Source organism: Stomoxys calcitrans, chromosome 4 (genome assembly GCF_963082655.1).
Source record: "Stomoxys calcitrans chromosome 4, idStoCalc2.1, whole genome shotgun sequence".
In the NCBI taxonomy this organism is placed as follows: Eukaryota; Metazoa; Arthropoda; class Insecta; order Diptera; family Muscidae; genus Stomoxys; species Stomoxys calcitrans.
Window position 1 is genome coordinate 105334756 of NC_081555.1, and position 15454 is coordinate 105350209.

Genomic DNA, 15454 nt, shown 5'->3' on the forward strand with positions numbered 1-15454 from the left:
ATGTTAGTGCGAAATATTTCTTGGATTTTGGCCTGCTTACTTGCAGCCATATCCATGCGTGTGACTGCTGTTCCCCAATCCTACACTGCTGGTGATGGCACGGTGTATGTAGTAGAACCAGAAGCAGTTGTAAGTATCAGTGGTAGGATTTACTTTTAAAAGTGAAGCACCCTTAACTAGACGCCACTTAAGTGATTACTGCCGATATCTAAACAACACTTGTTATACCCACCACCGAAGGATGGTGGTATATTCATTTTGTCATTCCGTTTACAATACATCGAATCCGACATCATCCATATCCGACTCTACAATGTGTATACATTCTTGATCGTCGTAAGAATCTAAGACGATCTAGCCATGTCTGTCCATCTGTCTGCCTGTCCGTCTTTCTTTCTGTCTGTCCGTCTGCCTGTCTGTTGAAATCACGTTACAATCTTTAAAAGCAGATATATTGAGCTGAAACTTTGCACAAATTCTGTGTTTCTCAATAAACAGGTTAGGTTTGAAGATGGGCTATATCGGACAATATTTTGATATAGACCCCATATAGACCGATATGCCGATTTAAGGTCTTCAACTCATAAAAGTCACATTTATTATGCGATTTTGCTGAAATTTGGGACAGCAAGTTGTGTAAGGCGTCTCGATGCCCGAAACGGTCCTGATTTAGATATAGCTGCCATATAGACGGATCTCCCGATTTAAAGTCTTGGGCCTATAATAGGTTTATATATTGTCCGATCACGCAGAAATTTGGTATAACGAGTTGTGTAAGACTCCTCGACATACCTGTTTAATACGGCCTAGATCGGTTCAGATATGGATATAGCTGACCTATATATCGAACTCGCGACATCGAGAGATACACGTGCGATCCCACAAAACCCATGAGGTTGGGGCGCTGGGCTAGAAACAAAAGAAAAGAAAGAATGGACTCCCCTAACGTTGTCAACCCCCACAAACGAAAATAGGACCATGATTTTCGATTCAGCAACAGGAATGTCCGGACTAGAGAAGGTGCAGTATACGCGCTAGCGGATGTATTGGAGAAGTACATGGCAGACATTACCACCTTACAGGAAGTGCAATGGACCGGGAATGGCGTCACAACAACACCAAACCGTGAAGAACTATACTACAGCTGCCATAACACGAGGCATAAATTTGGCTGTAGATATAACGGAGCAGTCGTTATTCATTGCCGACTCTATGGCAAATGCCGCAAAATTCGTACTTGAGTACCGGAAGCCTCCACCACGAAACCCATGGTACGACCAAGAGTGTCAAGATGCTATTAAAGCCAAGAATACGCGCCAGATGAACGATAGGTATCGGAAGAGAGGAGAAACATCTATTCCGCAGAAAGAAGAAAGACATAGAAAGACGTGAGTGTGATCGAATTGAGATATACAAGAGTCAGAATGAAGTCCGGAAATTCTTCCGCAGAATTAACCATCAAATCGATGGTGTTGGTACAGGCACATCCTCCTGCAGAGACAAAGAACGAAATCTGGTTACTAATACAGATAGTATGCTGAGAATATGGATATAACATTTTACACAGCTGCTAGTGTCCTACGATGGCGGCGAAAAGAATATCTAATGCCAGAACTAATCCCTGATGGTGATATATACCGATCTCCTAGTTAAAAGGATTTCCAAGTAGCAGTGACCCGACTGAAGAACAACAAGACAGCAGGAGCCGACGGGATGCCCACTGAACTATTCAAAACAGGAGGCGATACGCAGATAAGGTGTATGCATCAGCTTGTCTGCGCAATTTGGTTAATTTTGGTCCATCCGCTTAGGTTAATTTTGGCATACTCTTTCCAACCTTTCGGCCGATATCTCACGAATAAATTCTTCAATGTTGTCTTCTAATGCGTCAATTGAACCGGGATTGTCTGTATAGATATGAGCTTTAACATAGCCCCACAAAAAACAGTCTAATGGTGATCTACGCGTGCTGTGTCGCATGTGGCACAGTATTGTTGAAACCACATGTCATGCAAGTCAAGCTCTTAGATTTTGGGCAAAAAAAAAGTTGAATATCATCTCACGACAGCATTCACCATTCACAGTTACGTTACGATTCGCATCATCTTTGAAGAAGTACGATCCAAAGATGCCACCAGCCCATAAACCGCAACAAACTGTAACTTTTTCTGGACGTATTGGTAGCACTTGCAATGCTTCTGGCTAATCTTCACTCCAAAATCGACAATCTTGCATATTTACGTACCCACTGAGCCAAAAATGAGCTTTGTCGCTGAACACAGTTTTTACGCGATGAACTTTCTTAACAGAGCAAGCATTTTGATAACGAAATTCGATTCATGATTAAATTATAGACCAAACTGAGGATGTTTGACAGGGAAACAAACCACTTAACGTGCGTCAGCTGTTTAAACCAGTGCTGCCAAAAAGGTAATAGCTGAAAAAACATCCCTTAGAAGAAGCGCAGAAGATTGAGGCGCTTGGAACGCTATTCTACGTTCGACTAATAGAACAAATGTTTTGTCATAGCCAATTAAAGTAAAAGTTATATTCCGATCTCCCGATTTAAGGTTTAAGACCCATGAAAGGTGAAAACTTGTGATCAAGATCGGGCTATATTTTGATATAGCTGCCATATATACCAATCTCCTGATTTTCTTGGAACAATAGACCGATCTCCCGATAAAGGGTCTGAAGCGCATAAAAGCTTTATTTATTACCCGATTTCACTGAAATTTGCAACAGTGGGTTATTTTAAGCTTCCCGACATCTGACCTAATTATGGATTAGATCGATTCATATTTATATAAAGCTGCCATATAGACCGATCTCCCGATAAAGGGTCTGAAGGCCATAAAAGCTTTATTAATTACCTGATTTCGCTGAAATTTAAAAGAGTAGGTTATTTTAAGCCTCCCGACATCCGACGTAAATATGGTTCAGATGGGACTATATATGGATAAAGCTCTCATATAGACCGATCTCCCGATGAAGGGTCTGAAGGACATAAAAAGGACATGAAGGACGATTTCGTTGAAATTTTAAACCGTAGGTTATTTTAAGTCTGCTGACATCTGATCTAACTATGGTGCACATCGGACTATATACAGATATAGCTGTCATTTAGACGATCTCCCCATAAAGGGTCTGAAGCCCATAATAGCGTTATTTTTTATCCGCTTTCTCTGAAATTTGGAATAGAGCTCAGTTTTGAGCCTCCTAACATCCGACCTAAATATGGTACAGATCGGACTATATCGGTTATAGCTGTCATGTAGACCGATCTCCCCATAAAGGGTCTGAAGCCAATAAAAGCCTTATTTTTTAACCGATTTCGCTGAAATTTGACACAGCGAGTTATTTTTAGTCTAATGACATTCGACCTAAATATGGTTTAGATCAGACTATATTTATTTAGATACAGCTACCTTATAGACCGATCTGCCGATAAGGAGTCTGAAGACAATGAAAGCTTTATTTATTACCCGATTTCGCTGAAATTTGAAACAGTGAGTAGGTTGAGACCTCCCAACATCCGACCTTAATATGGTTATGATCGGACTATATATATTGTAGATATAGCTGCCACATAGACCGATCTGCCGATAAGGGGACTGAAGCCCATCAAAGCTTTTTTTATTACCCGATTTCGCTGAAATTTTATACAGTGAGTTTTTCTGAGCCTCACGATATCCGACCTAAATATAATTCAGATCGGTTTATAATTGGATATATCTGCCAAAAAGACTAATATTTTGTTCTACAAAATTGAATAGTGACACATATATTAGAGCACTCAATGTCGGTGCAGAATTTGGGTGCTTAAGTTATCCATTTTTCACCGTATTGTAACGGAAGGTGGTTAGTGTATATATCCGAGGTGGTGGGTATCCAAAGTAGACCCCAACGAACTTAATGCCTTTTAAATTGTTTTTTATCTTTCCCACACAGTACAATTGGTTGCAGGCCCACACCGAATGTGTTAGACAAGAAATGCATTTAGCCGTTATCAACAATGCTGAAAAAAACCAGGCCTTTGACGCATTACTACGTCAAATATACGGTAGGTAATTTATGAATGAACATGTAAGTTAGACTATATTTCAATAAAAGTCTATCAGGAAACTGTAAAATTAATTTAATTATGATAGCCAAACAATGGGCTTGTGAAAGAGTTCAAGTTTCTAATCTATAAACAAAAGCAATAGATATGAGTCAAATATTCTAGAAGAAGAGAAATAACTTTTTTGTTCCTTATCAATAATTGGGACTCATTTAAATCTGCCTGATTAACAGCCAAAATATTGGTTATCTTGATATTGGATTTGTTCAATCCAACAAAAGGCAAACATTGATCAAGAGGGCCAATAACCCATAAGGACATACGAGCATGGTCAAAGTCATTTAGAGACAGTGGTCCCAAACAATTTATCCACATTCCAACAAAGACGAAGTGGAAAAACTTAATGAAATGGATTAGCTAGAGCAAGGCAGACTCGCAGATGTTAGGAAATCATCAGTTATTTTTATGAATCAAAGCATGCGCTAAACAAGTAAAAGCGTGCTAAGTTCGGCACTCACCAACGAAATTAGTGCACCCACCGGGGTACACTAATTTCGTCATTCTGCTTGTAACACTTCGAAATAAGCGTCTAAGACCCCATAAAGTATATATTATTGATCGTCATGACATTTTAAGTCGATCTAGCCATGTCCGTCCGGCAGTCTGTTGAAGCTCGCTCACTTTCGAAGGAGTAAAGCTAGGCGCTTGAAATTTGGCACAAATACCTTTCATTAGTGTAGGTAGGTTGGGATTGTAAATGGTCAAAATCGGTCCATGTTTTGATATAGCTGCCATATAAACCGATCTTCGATCTTGACTTCTTCAGCCTCTAGAGGGCGAAATTTTGCACCTGGTATTTTGGTATTACTTCCAACAACTGTGCTAAGTATGGTTTAAATCGGTTCATAATCTGATATAGCTGCCATATAAACCGATCTGGGATCTTGACTTCTTCAGCTTTTAGAGGGCGCAATTCTTATCCGATTTGGCTGTAATTTTTCACGTGGTGTTTTGGTATCATTTCCATCAACTATGCTAAGTATGATTCAGACCTGATGATTAACCTGGTATAGCTGCCATATAAACCGATCTTCGATCTTGACTTCTTGAGCCTCTGGAGGGAGCAATTCTCATCCGTTTTGACTGAAATTTTGCATGAGATGTTATGACTTCCAATAACTGTGCTGAGTATGATGCAAATCGGTACATAACCTGATATAGCTGCCATATAAACCGATCTGGTATTTTGACTTCTTGAGCCTCTAGAGGGCGCAATTCTTATCTGATTTGGCAGAAATTTTGTACAACGGCTTCTCCCATGACCTTCCAAATACATGTCCAATATGGTCTGAATCGATCTATAGCTTGATACAGCTCCCATATAAACCGATTATGCTTCTTGAGTCCCTACAAGGCGCAATTCTTATACGAATGGACTGAAATATTACCCAATGACTTCTACTACAGTCTTTAACATTCAACTCATTAATGGCCCGAATCAGACTATGCCATGATAAATAGCATAAAAATTCATATCTATTATGCTTTGTTTGCCTAAAAAGTGACACCGCGCAAAGAACTCGACAAATGCGATCCTTGGTGGAGGGTATATAAGATTCGACCCAGCCGAACTTAGCACGCTCTTACTTGTTTAACACTCAAAACATCTTTTTGAAGAGTCATTCACTCTATAGTCCTGATATGGCACCAAATGACTTCTTTTTATTCCCGTACGTAAAAAATAAAATGAAAGTTAAACGATTTTCGATACCAGAAGATGCGGTTGATGCGTTCAGATTGCATGTTTTGGAGATAACTCAATCAGAGTGGCAAAAGTGCTTCGACAATTGGTTCAAACGCATGCAAAAGTGTATAGATCTTAATGGGGAATAATTTGAAAAACATTAAAGCGATTATCGATGATTAATACTTGTTTTTGTGTTCTCTAATCCTGAAATATAAAAGGCAGCCCTCGTATATATTCGATAAGCCTATATTATTTCGTTGATATCTGAACTTCCCCATGTCTGGTGATGTGCATTAGTATCACATACTACAATGAGAATCTTTTTCCCTGCAAAAGCGGCTTCAACAAGCAACTTCAAGCTTGTCAGCCAGTAATGGCTACTACTTACTCTTCAGTGCGTAACGACGGAGGGCCTATATATACACCCAATATATACACCCAGACCCAATTCTAAGGGTAATGGATAAATTTCGCATTTAATAATTTTTTTTGTACTTTTCAATATGCCCAATGCTAAGCTGTCGTCTTATCACTGGGGAATAGTGTTTCCCCTTTTTACAGATGGTCAATACACGTTATCGATAAAGCTGATAAAAAATAATGCTTTAAACGCTTTATTACCGGAAATTATCGATAAATAATTGATTTATGAGCACAGTTTCCTATATCACCTCTGAAGTGTTGATAATGAGTCTATATTTAGAAGTTAATTTAAGAACAACATGCTGTACATATAATTTAGTTAACGAAGGGGAAAATATGAGTGATATAAAAATGGTCGGACTTATATCACTGCCGTTTGTAGTGTACACCATTGCATTGGGGGTATACTAAACACATAGTACCGTTTATAACACCTTGAAATGTTCTTCTCTACAACACTATGATTTTTGCCCCAATTTTAAAATTCGAGCAAAAGAAGCAAACTCAATTTTAAGATGATCAACTTTTAAGCTCTTGAAGAAAACATTTCTTTCATCTTGATATTATATATCTGTTATTTTAAATTGTGGATAATAGATCTTTAACAATGCGTCTTGTTGGTAAACACAAAAATCTTAAATGAAGCTGAAAGTTAGGAAATTGACTTTGGGACAAAACAAAAGTGTACCTTAGTTAACGACGCACTATAGCCTTAAAAATAGGAACGCTCAATTGCCCTGTCCCGAATGTGGAACAAAATGTTCACCGAACTCGCCTCTCAATAAGTCAATTGTTACACGCGTTGTATGGAATGTGGCACGAAACCACATGTCATGCAAATCAAGCTCTTGCATTTTGGGCAAAAAAAAGTTAAGTTATGGTTCGCATCATCTTTGAAGAAGTACGGCCCAATGATGCCACCAGCCCATAAACCATGCCAAACTGTTACTTTTTCTGTATGCATTGGTAGCTCTTGCAATGCTTCTGCCTTAATTTCACTCCAAAATCAACAATTCTGCTTGTTTACGTACACATTGAGCCAAAAATTAGCTTCGTCGCTCAATGGAAGAAGCGCGCAATAGACTTTCTTAACAGAGTACTTTTTATACCCATACCGTTTGTAACACCTCGAAATATTGATCTAGGATGCCATAAAGAACATATATTCTTGATCGACGCTCTGAGTCGAACTAGCCATGTGCGACCGTCCGTCTGTCGAAATCACGTTAGCGGTCGATCACATAAAGCTAGCCGCTTGAAATTTTGCACAGATACTTTGTATTGATGCAAGTCGTTGGAGATTGCAAATGGGCCACATCGGCTCAGATTTGAATATAGCCGCAATTTTTATCCGATTTGACTGAAATTTTTCACATAGTGTTCTGCTATGACTTCCAACAATTGTCCCATTTGGCTGAAATTTTGAATTTAGTGTTTTGTTATGACTCAATAACTGTGCCAAGTATGCATCAAATCGGTCTATAACCAGATACAGCTCCCATATTTTAGCAGAATCGATGATGGATGGTTTCGAAGATTCTGGATGAAAACATCCAGCGAGGTCCGTCAAAATTGGTTCAGAGTAATTTTAGGCTAAGTGTAGGGTATTATACAGTCGATACCACCCGACTTTAGACTTTCCTTACTGAATTTTTGATAATAATGTGGTTTTTGATACAGAGTCACTCCAATTATTCTGGCAAACAATTGACTGAGATTTCAATGTAATACGCAATGAGTAGAGATAGGTTTCTACCGGGTAAATACCCAACGCTTAGGGTAAATACCCAATAAATACCTTTTTTGAGTATTTATTTGGGTATTTAAAATTTTGCCGATGTCTTGGACATAAAAATGTTTTCCAAACAATTTTTGATGATTTCGTATTCTTTGTATATAAACCTGATTTTCTGATCTGATAAAATCGGATTTTAGTTATATATGACCGCTATATAGACCTATCTTCAGACTTAAAGTTTTTAGGCAATAAATTGGTAATTTTTCATCCGACATCGATAAAATTTGTCACTGTGATTTCTGGTAGACCCCTATCCATTTCTGTGAAGTGTGGTTCAGATCGTACTATAATTGGATATAGCTGCCCTTAGACCGACTGCCCGATGAGGCCTTAAAAGATGCATTTATTGCCTGAATTCGATGAAATTTGGCACAGTGTGTTCTGGTAAACACCTACCCATCCCTGTCAAATGTGGTTCAGATCGGACCATATTTGGATATAGCTGTCATATAGACCAATCCCCCGATATAGTGTAATTAGCCTTTAAAAGGAGAATTTTTCATCCGATTTGCATGAAATTTAGCACAGCGAGTTCTGGTGCCCCTTTGAACCTTTTTGTTGATTATAAATGGGTAAATACCCAGGATATTTACTCATCGCCCATCTCTAGCAATTAGCCATCCACCACCCTAGTTGTTGTTGTTGTAGCCACATTTGCATGTGGAGGTGGCGATCCTCGTCAAGCTCTTATAGGCGAGCAAGCTTGTTCCTGTCCATACGACCGATAGCCGTGGGAACATGATGGTCATTGGTTATTTAAAGACGCCAATATCTCGTCTTGTTGTATCGAGCATCATAGGCACTCAGTATATAAGCAAGAGCCGGTGCCACTAACTCTCCACTCGTTGCCACTGATTGTATGCGACTAAAGTTGCAGCTACTCCATATGGAAATTCCACTATACGCAACCTGTGGACGCGACCGGTAGTTCTCAGCTAAGCTCCTAGTGACAATAAAGAACAGCACATAGATTGGGGCCTAAAGTTCAGCCTGTGCGACGTTCGTAGTTATTCCGTGCCGGGATAACTTTCTCCGTGCTTCAATGCATTTCATTCCCACCCTTTGATTAAAATCTATTTAATATTTGATGGACTTTCTCAATTAATGTATGAAACTCTTAGGAATAACAAATTTGCCCCAATTGGCTGAAGTGTTTAAATTTTCAAAAATGTTCTTAGAAAACACATTTGAAATTGATAAGACTTATTTGCATAGTTATGATTCTTCAATAAGATATGTTAATTGTTTTACGAGTTAGGTTCATAGTACTTACAGCATTCCCCAATAACGTTGTTATCTAATCTAATAAACAAACTAAAGAAACAATATTATAAGCAATTGAATAGTTGATACAGCACTAAATATTATGATTGAGAAAGTCCATTATGCAAATAAGAAAACAAGATAATTGAGAACGGGTTAAAGTCGGGCAATGCCAACTTTTTGATGCCCTACACCACATTGGGTGCAAAGACCAAGACGTCGAAATTATACCCTACAGCACATTGGGTTTTAAAGCCCAAAACGTCGAAATTAAAATTTTTTTAAATTTGAAATGCAGAGTTTCTACCAAATTTTGTACATTTTGTGGGAGTTATAGAGCAAATGATCATAAAAACTATTGAAATCGGTTGACAAATAAACAAGTAAGAGCTAAGTTCGGCCGAGCCTTATATACCCTCCACCATGGATCGCATGCGTCGAGTTCTATGTGCGGTATCTCTTTGTAGACAAACAAAGAATATTGAATAAAAACGTTTATGCTAGTCCGATTCGGACCATAAATGAATGCTGAACATTGTAGAAGTCATTGTGTAATATTTCAGCCCATTGGGATAAGAATTGCGCCTTGTAGGAGCTCAAAAAGCAAAATCGGGAGATAGGTTCATATGGGAGCTGCATCAAGCTATTGATCGATTCAGACCATATTAGACACATATGTAGAAGGTCATGGGAGAAGCCGTTGTAGAAAATTTCTTCCAAATCGGATGTGAGGCTCAAGAAGTCAAGATCCCAGATCAGTTTATATGGCAGCTATATCAGGTTATCAACCGATTTGCACGGTTATTGGAAGTCATAACAAAACACTTCATGCGAAATTTCAGCCAAATCGGATGAGAATTGCGCGCTCTATTGGCTCAAGCAATCAAAATCCAAGATCGGTTTATATGACAGCTATACCAGATTTTTAACCAATTTGAATCATACTTAACACAGCTTTTGGAAGTGATACCAAAACATTACGTGCAAAATGTTTAGCCAAATCGGACGAGAATTGCGCCCTCTGGAGGCTCAAAAAGTCAAGACTCAAGATCGATTTATATGGCAACTATATTAAAACATGGGCCGATATCAAAACACTACGTGGAAAATTTCAGGCAAATCGGACGAGAATTGCGCCCTCTAGAGGCTCAAGAAGTCAAGACCCAAGATCGGTTTATCAAAACATGGACCGATTTAGCCCATTTACAATCCCAACCGACCTACACTAATAAAAAGTATCGGCTATTTTTTATTACGGCAGACGGACGTACTGACATGGCTAGATAGACTCAGAACGTCTAGGCGATCAAGAAGATATACGCTTTATGAGGTCGCAGATCAATAATTCGAGGTGCTACAAACGAAATAACTAGATTAGTATACCTTTTTTGGGCCTAGGTTGAAAAGTGGGTGCGGATATTACTCAACCCCCATGTAACTATGGACATACACCTAAACAACTAATTGGCTTCTTGTGCGCTGTAAATACTAAAAAGTAAAAGAAAAATACAATTTAAGTCAGGAATTCCGTACTGCTTTTTACGCCTATCAAGAATAGATATACGTAAAAATCTAAGACGACCTAGCCATGTCCGTCCGTCTCTCCGGCTATTGAAATTACTCTACAGTCTTCAAAAAAAAAAGAGACATTGAGCTGAAAATTTACACAGATTCATTTTCTGAAATGGATATACCGATGTGTCGCAAACGGAATGAAAAAATAATATGCCCCCTCCTTCCATGGTGGGTATAACAAGAGAGTCGGTATAGAATGCACCGCTGCTTTATTCCTTTATCGATCTCGAAAAGATGGCTCTCGTTTCCATTGAAAGGGAATGAAAATTCCACATTTCTATCCAGCTCCCTAAATAGAGTCACGATCTTTTCTGCGATGCCCTTATTCAAGAGCGTACTCCACATAAAGCTTCGCGAAACTGTGAAGCTTCTCGGAACTGTGTCGAAGTCCATGAATAGAAGGAGTTGATGTCGTCGGTATAAGAACGTGCTGGCCGGAAACTCGCTTATATCGGTTTATATGTAAGCTACATCCAAATCTGAACCAATATAGCAATAGCACTTGCAATCCCCAACGACCTACATCAATATAAAGTATCTGTGCAAAATTTCAAGTGGCTAGCCTTACGCGTTTTACCGCTATTGTGATTTCGACAGACGGACGGACGGACATGGATAGACCTGACATTCTAAGTCTATTTAGCCATGTCCGTCCATCTGTCCATCCATCGGTAAGTCGAAAGCACACTAACTTCCGAAGAAGTAAAGCAAGGCACTTGAAATTTTGCCCACATACTTCCTATTAGTGTAGGCCGGTTCGTATTGAAGATTTGCCATATTGGAGACCATGTTGTAATATAGGTGTTATACAAACCAATCTCGGATCTTAACTTCTTGAGCCTCTTGAGGGCGCAATTCTTATCCGATTTGGATCAAATTTTGCATGAGATATTTCATTTTGACTTCCAATAGCTGTGCCAAGGATGCTCAAAATGGGTTCATAACTACCATATAAACCGATAGCTACCATATAAACCGATATTCAGATTTGACTTCTGGTCCCTCTAGAAGAATCAATTACCACCCGATTTGGCTGAAATTTTTCGACGTAAATTTTGCTATAGCTTCCAACGGCCGTTCAAAGTAGAAGCCCAATATGCAACGTGGTATATTTTTATATTCTTTTATTCATTCCGTCTGCAACACATCGAAATATCCATTTCCGACCCCACAAAGCATACATTTCTGGATCATGGTAAAATTATAAGACAATGTAACGATGTCCGTGTGTTTGTCCGTCTGTCCATCCTTGTGTCCTTCAGTTACAATCACGCTACAGTCTTAAGAAATTGACATATTGAGTTGAAATTTTACACAGACTCGTATTTTTTCTATAGCGAATTAAGTTCTTCAATGGGCCAAATCGGACTATATTGGGATATAGCTGGCATATCGACCGATGTGCTGATTGAGGACCTAAGCCCATACAAGTCCGTTTTTGTACGATTTCGCTGCAATTTGAAACAGTGAGCTGCACTAAGTGCCCCGACATCAAAGCCGAGTATGGTGTACATGGGGCCGTTTTTATACCCTACACCACTGCTGTGGTACAGGGTATTATAACTTAGTGAATTAGTTTGCAACACCCAAAAGTATGAGAGATAGACCCATTGATAAGTATACCGATCGGCTCACTTTCTGATTCGATTTAGCTATGTCCGTCTGTCTGTCTGTCTGTCTGTCCGTCTGTCCGTCTGTCCGTCTGTCCGTCCGTCCGTCCGTCTGTCTGTCCATGTTAATTAGTGTACAAAGTACAGGTCGCAGTTTTCTTCCGATCGTCTTAAAATTTGGTACAGGCATGTTTTTCGGCCTAGCGACGAAGCCTTTTGAAATTCGAAAAAAATCTGTTCAGATCTGGATATAGCTCTCATATATATGTTCGTCCGATTTTCAGTAATAATGCAATAAAATGGTCATTTGTTAACCTATTCTCTCCAAATTTGGCAGTAAGGATTGACTTTCGACATTACTGGTGAATTTCATGGAAATCGGTTCAGATTTAGATATAGCTCTCATATATATATTTATATCCCGATTTTAACTTCTAGAGTCACAGCAAACGCATTTATTGACCCATCTTGTCAAAATTTTGCAAAACCCTTTCCTCAACGACTTCTACATTATCTGAGACGTTTTTCTCGGAATCGGTTCAGAAGTAGATATAGCTCCCATATATATGTTCGTCAGATTTTGGGTAATTTGCCATAATATTGTCATTTTTCAACCGTAGTTTTTACAGTTTGAACATATTTGCTCGTCGAGGTCCATCAAAATTTGTTCAGAATTGGATATAGGTCCCACATTGTATTTATAGGGTAGGTGTAGGGTATTATACAGTCGGCACCGCACGACTTTTGCCCTTTCTTACTGGTTACATATACATAGCTGCAATATAGACCCATATACCGATTAAGGGTTTTATGGTCTAATAACCGGAATATGATCTAGATCGAGACATGCTTGGACATAGTTGCCATATAGACCAATCTTCCGATTTTGAGTTTAAGGCCTATAACAGACGCATTTATTACCCGATTTCGCTGAAGTTTGACACAGTGAGTTGTATTGAAACTCCCAATACTTGCCCTTAATATGGTCCAGATCGGACTATATTTTGATATAGCTGCCACATAGACCGACCTTCAGCTTTAGAGACTCTTAAAGACATATTTTTTATCTCATTTCGCTGAAATTTGAAACACTGAGCCGCTTTAAGCGTCTAGAAATTAAACCAAAATGTGGTCCAGATCGGACACTATTTAGACATAGCTGCCATATAGATCGGTTAGCCGATTTGGGCTTAAGCACAAAAATTAGCCCATGAATATTTCATTAAGGAACTAGGGCAAACTTCTCATAAATCAATTAGTGCTGTCCTAATCAATTTTAAGCTCAATGATAAGGGACCTCCTTTTTATAGCCGAGTCTGAACGGCTTGCCGCAGAGTGATACCTCTTTGGGGAGAAGTTTTTACATGGCAAAGTACCTCACAAATGTCGCCAGCATTAGGAGGGGATAACCTTCGCTGAAAATTTTCCTGTTCGAACCCAGTCGTTAAGAGTCATGGGCGGTCATGCTAACCTCTGCGCCACGGTGGCCTCCGTAGCACATAAATGGCGCATTTATTATCCGATTGGGGTTATATATTTGAAACAATGCATTAAGACTCCCGGAAATCCGATCCGAATATGGTCTAGATCGCACCATATGTTGCTAAAGCTGCCATACAGACCGGTCTATCCATTTAGGACCTTAAGCCCAGACCTTAAGAAAGAATGCAATTACAGAGTCACAAGCTGAGAAAAAATTTGTCAACTCCGACTATATGAAAAATCCGCAATTACTTTTTGGGCAACCCAATAATAACCGATTTTGATTAAATTTGAAATAAGAAAAATTAAAGAACTTTTAAGAAAATTATTTTTTGAGAAATTCCATGTTCAGAAAAAATATTTTTTGGAATCTGGTCTGAAAAAAAAATGTTTATTAAAATTTTGAAATTTTCATCTCAAGTCGAAATATTATCTATAACTATTTAAAGTACAATTATACGCATAATACTTAATCCTTATTTACTTCGCTATCTCAACAAATTTTTTTCTATAATATATTTCAGATACAATACCACTACTATGGATTGGTCATCATGATAACCTTAATAGAGCAGAAACTCTAAATCGCAAATTTTACTCAATAGTCGATGGATCGGAAATAAAATTTACCAATTGGCATACGGAGGAACCAAATAATCAAAACTATAATGAACACTGTGTCAATGTTGGCCTGTGGGGCGATGACCAGTGGAATGATGTTAATTGTGATCTGGAAATTGGTTATGTTTGCGAGAAACCTCGAGAATTATCAAATGTAAGTTGTGATTTAGAAGAAAGTCGTAAGACTGTCTACGAGTTAAATCAAGAACTTTCAAGGGATCATGAAAATCATCAAAATTAAGTGCAAGGAATGCTTAACGATAATCGTATTCGAATTCAAAGTGTTTTGCACGAATGGCAGCAGTCTTCGACGCAAACTTTGGCTAAATCACAAAAATCCCTTAATGATATTGTCGCAAGTAAGCCATATCTGAGAGCAGTTATTAACGATGTTGGCCCATCAATTAAGCAGATAATTCATGAAGCATATAATGAATTGGCGCAATTCTCCCATGAGGCTCAGCAGACAATCGATGGCAATGGTGTGGATACACAAACATCCATTATGGATTATTCTAAAGAATTCCAGCAAAAGTTAGATGGAAATACGAAAGCTGTGGATGGCTTACTTGCCCAACATGCATAGTAGAAAAATCTATAGGAGGAATACACAATCTATGTAAATTCAAACTATTTACAAAACATGGATAAGGAATTCATGAATATTGGTATTTTAATGTAGCTAAAACAAATCAGAATAAAAGTCTGTAAATAATATCATTATATACTGCATCAGAGTTTTTATAACCTGCACCATAGGATGAGAGTATACCCATAACGTCATTCCGTTTGTAACACATACAAATATTGCTTTGGGACCCATCAATGAATATATGTATGTATATTAGGGTGATGACTTTTTGACTTTTTTA

The 15454-nt window shown here is 38.5% G+C and overlaps 1 protein-coding gene across 1 annotated transcript; it reads left to right on the plus strand.

Moving 5' to 3' along the window:
* LOC106090716 (lectin subunit alpha) lies at nucleotides 1–14823 on the plus strand. The gene is made up of 3 exons (XM_013256997.2): nucleotides 1–129; nucleotides 3952–4063; nucleotides 14486–14823. The coding sequence occupies exons 1-3, from the start codon at nucleotides 1–3 to the stop codon at nucleotides 14821–14823; spliced, it is 579 nt and encodes a 192-aa protein (XP_013112451.2).
* Nucleotides 14824–15454: the final 631 nt, after the last annotated feature.

Bases quoted from the DNA above. Each gene is read 5' to 3' on its own strand.
- LOC106090716 (XM_013256997.2), top strand. From the start codon at position 1: ATGTTAGTGCGAAATATTTCTTGGATTTTGGCCTGCTTACTTGCAGCC. The intron at 130-3,951 runs GTAAGTATCAGT...TTTCCCACACAG, and splicing joins TAGTAGAACCAGAAGCAGTT to TACAATTGGTTGCAGGCCCA. The intron at 4,064-14,485 runs GTAGGTAATTTA...AATATATTTCAG, and splicing joins ATTACTACGTCAAATATACG to ATACAATACCACTACTATGG.